Consider the following 1,734-nt stretch of genomic DNA (forward strand, 5'->3'; position numbering starts at 1 on the left):
CTGCCTCATGGGCTTGATCTGGTGAGGAGCTGCGAGCCTTGTCCTTAGCATGAACTTGGTTGCTCAATAAGAGAAGCCCACAGGAAGAGCTAATCCAGGGTGCCCACGTTCGAGAGCAGCCCCTTCCCAGGACAGCCGTCCTGGCCTCCTCATGCCCATACCCCCAGGGCCGAGCTGTTCGACTCCTGCCCTATGCCCTGGAAGGCAGCCCCTCTCCCATAGCCTTAGCCCAGTCACACCTTTCTCCACTTCCAGCAAAAGAAGCCTAACATTGGTCCACACAAGCCCAGGCCCAGCCTCTTCCATTTGCTGCTGCCCTGGCTGCCTCCTGGCACCACCAGCACTGGGAGAGCTGAACAGCTGCCTGAGGCAGCGCACGGGGCTAGGGCTGAGGACCAGAAGATGCTGGGCAGTGCCTGCAGGGCTGACATTCCTCTTGTGCCCAAGGATTGTCCTGGGAGGGGGAAGGGGGAGGCAACAAAGATTCTACGCTCCCCCTCCTCTCACTGTGCTTTTCCATCATTTTATTTTTTGGTCAGTTATGAGGAGTCAAATCCTAAGGAACCAGCGGCAGTGACAGAATCCAAAGAGGGAACAGAGGCGTCTGCACTGAAGGGGCAGGAGAAGAAGGAGAAGTGATACGCTGGCACCGACCTTCTGAGGGCCAGACCAGACAGGCGGGGGATGGACCGACTCGGGCATGCGTGGGCAGAGGGCGTCGGAGGCCAGGCCAGCTCCAGGGCAGGAGGGGGCAGCAGGGTTCCTCCAGCCAGGCTTCTGTGGCCTTTGCTTTTACTCTCCCCTTCTCTGGCCTTCCTCTGTGCCTCTCTGTCCCCTGCAGGCAAAGGAAGCTCCCAGTTTCACCCATCCCCAGGAGCCGGATGGGAAAAGTGGGTGTGATTTTTAGGTTTTTGTATTGTGGACGAACTCTGCCTCACATTAAAAACTCATCCAATGGCTGGGGTGGGCCACTGTGCTCTTGGAAGGGTTGGTTCTCTGCATTAGTGCCCAGAGTCTAGCACTGGGCTTCCTAGGTCACCCCTACCCATCCAGAAACTCGTCTGCAAGCCCCTTCCTGGGTGCCCACCCCAGTGCCTGGCCAGTGGGCCAGCCCAGCACACTAAGAACACCCTTTGGCCAGCAGAGGGGGCCCATGAGCCATCGCCAGCCATCAGGTATGCCTCACCTTCCCCCCAGTGAGTGTGTGAGGCAGGTGTTCCCGTGCCCCCCTACCCACCTTGGCAAGAGGTGAGAGAAATACCGAAAGGTTGACCCAACTCAACCAGAGAATTGGAAACTGAAAAGCCTGCCAGCTTCCCTACTCTGGTGTCCATATGGCTTCAACCGGAGCCAGCCTGGATGCTGGGTTGCCCTGCAGGTAAGGCCCGTCACTCCCACTGCATTTTAATACAGGATTTCACTTAATTCTCAGCTTAACATGGTCCCTTTATTAGCCCCATTGTGCAGATAGGGGAGTTGCAGCTTCATGGACAGCAGTGTGACCTCAAGCTAAGAAAGTCATTCCAAGTGCCTAAGGACCATGTGATTCTTGTCCAGACGCCAGGACCGATCCCCTGTGGCTGACGTGCTCAGCACCTCTGAGCCAGCCACCCAACTTCTCTGGGCCCAGGGTTCTCTGGAAAGAAAGGGTAGGAAGTCTCAAAGACTTCTCTAGCTAGGAGGGAGGTGAGGGGTCCATTCTAGGGGCTTCTCAGATCTGTGCCGATTCCTGCT

General features: G+C 57.1%; 1 protein-coding gene across 2 annotated transcripts in view; it reads left to right on the forward strand.

The window, feature by feature from the left end:
* The window catches only part of HM13 (histocompatibility minor 13), a 55,488-nt gene extending 54,503 nt beyond the window's left edge, over positions 1–985 (forward strand). For both annotated transcript variants that reach the window (XM_006154716.3, XM_006154717.3), the window contains one exon: positions 540–985. In XM_006154716.3, the coding sequence (XP_006154778.1) occupies positions 540–639 (100 nt within the window). In that variant the 3' untranslated portion in view covers positions 640–985. The remainder of the gene's footprint in view (positions 1–539) is intronic.
* The last annotated feature ends 749 nt before the right edge of the window (positions 986–1,734 follow it).

This window comes from Tupaia chinensis, unplaced genomic scaffold (assembly GCF_000334495.1).
Source record: "Tupaia chinensis unplaced genomic scaffold, TupChi_1.0 Scaffold000418_1, whole genome shotgun sequence".
Taxonomy (NCBI): Eukaryota; Metazoa; Chordata; class Mammalia; order Scandentia; family Tupaiidae; genus Tupaia; species Tupaia belangeri.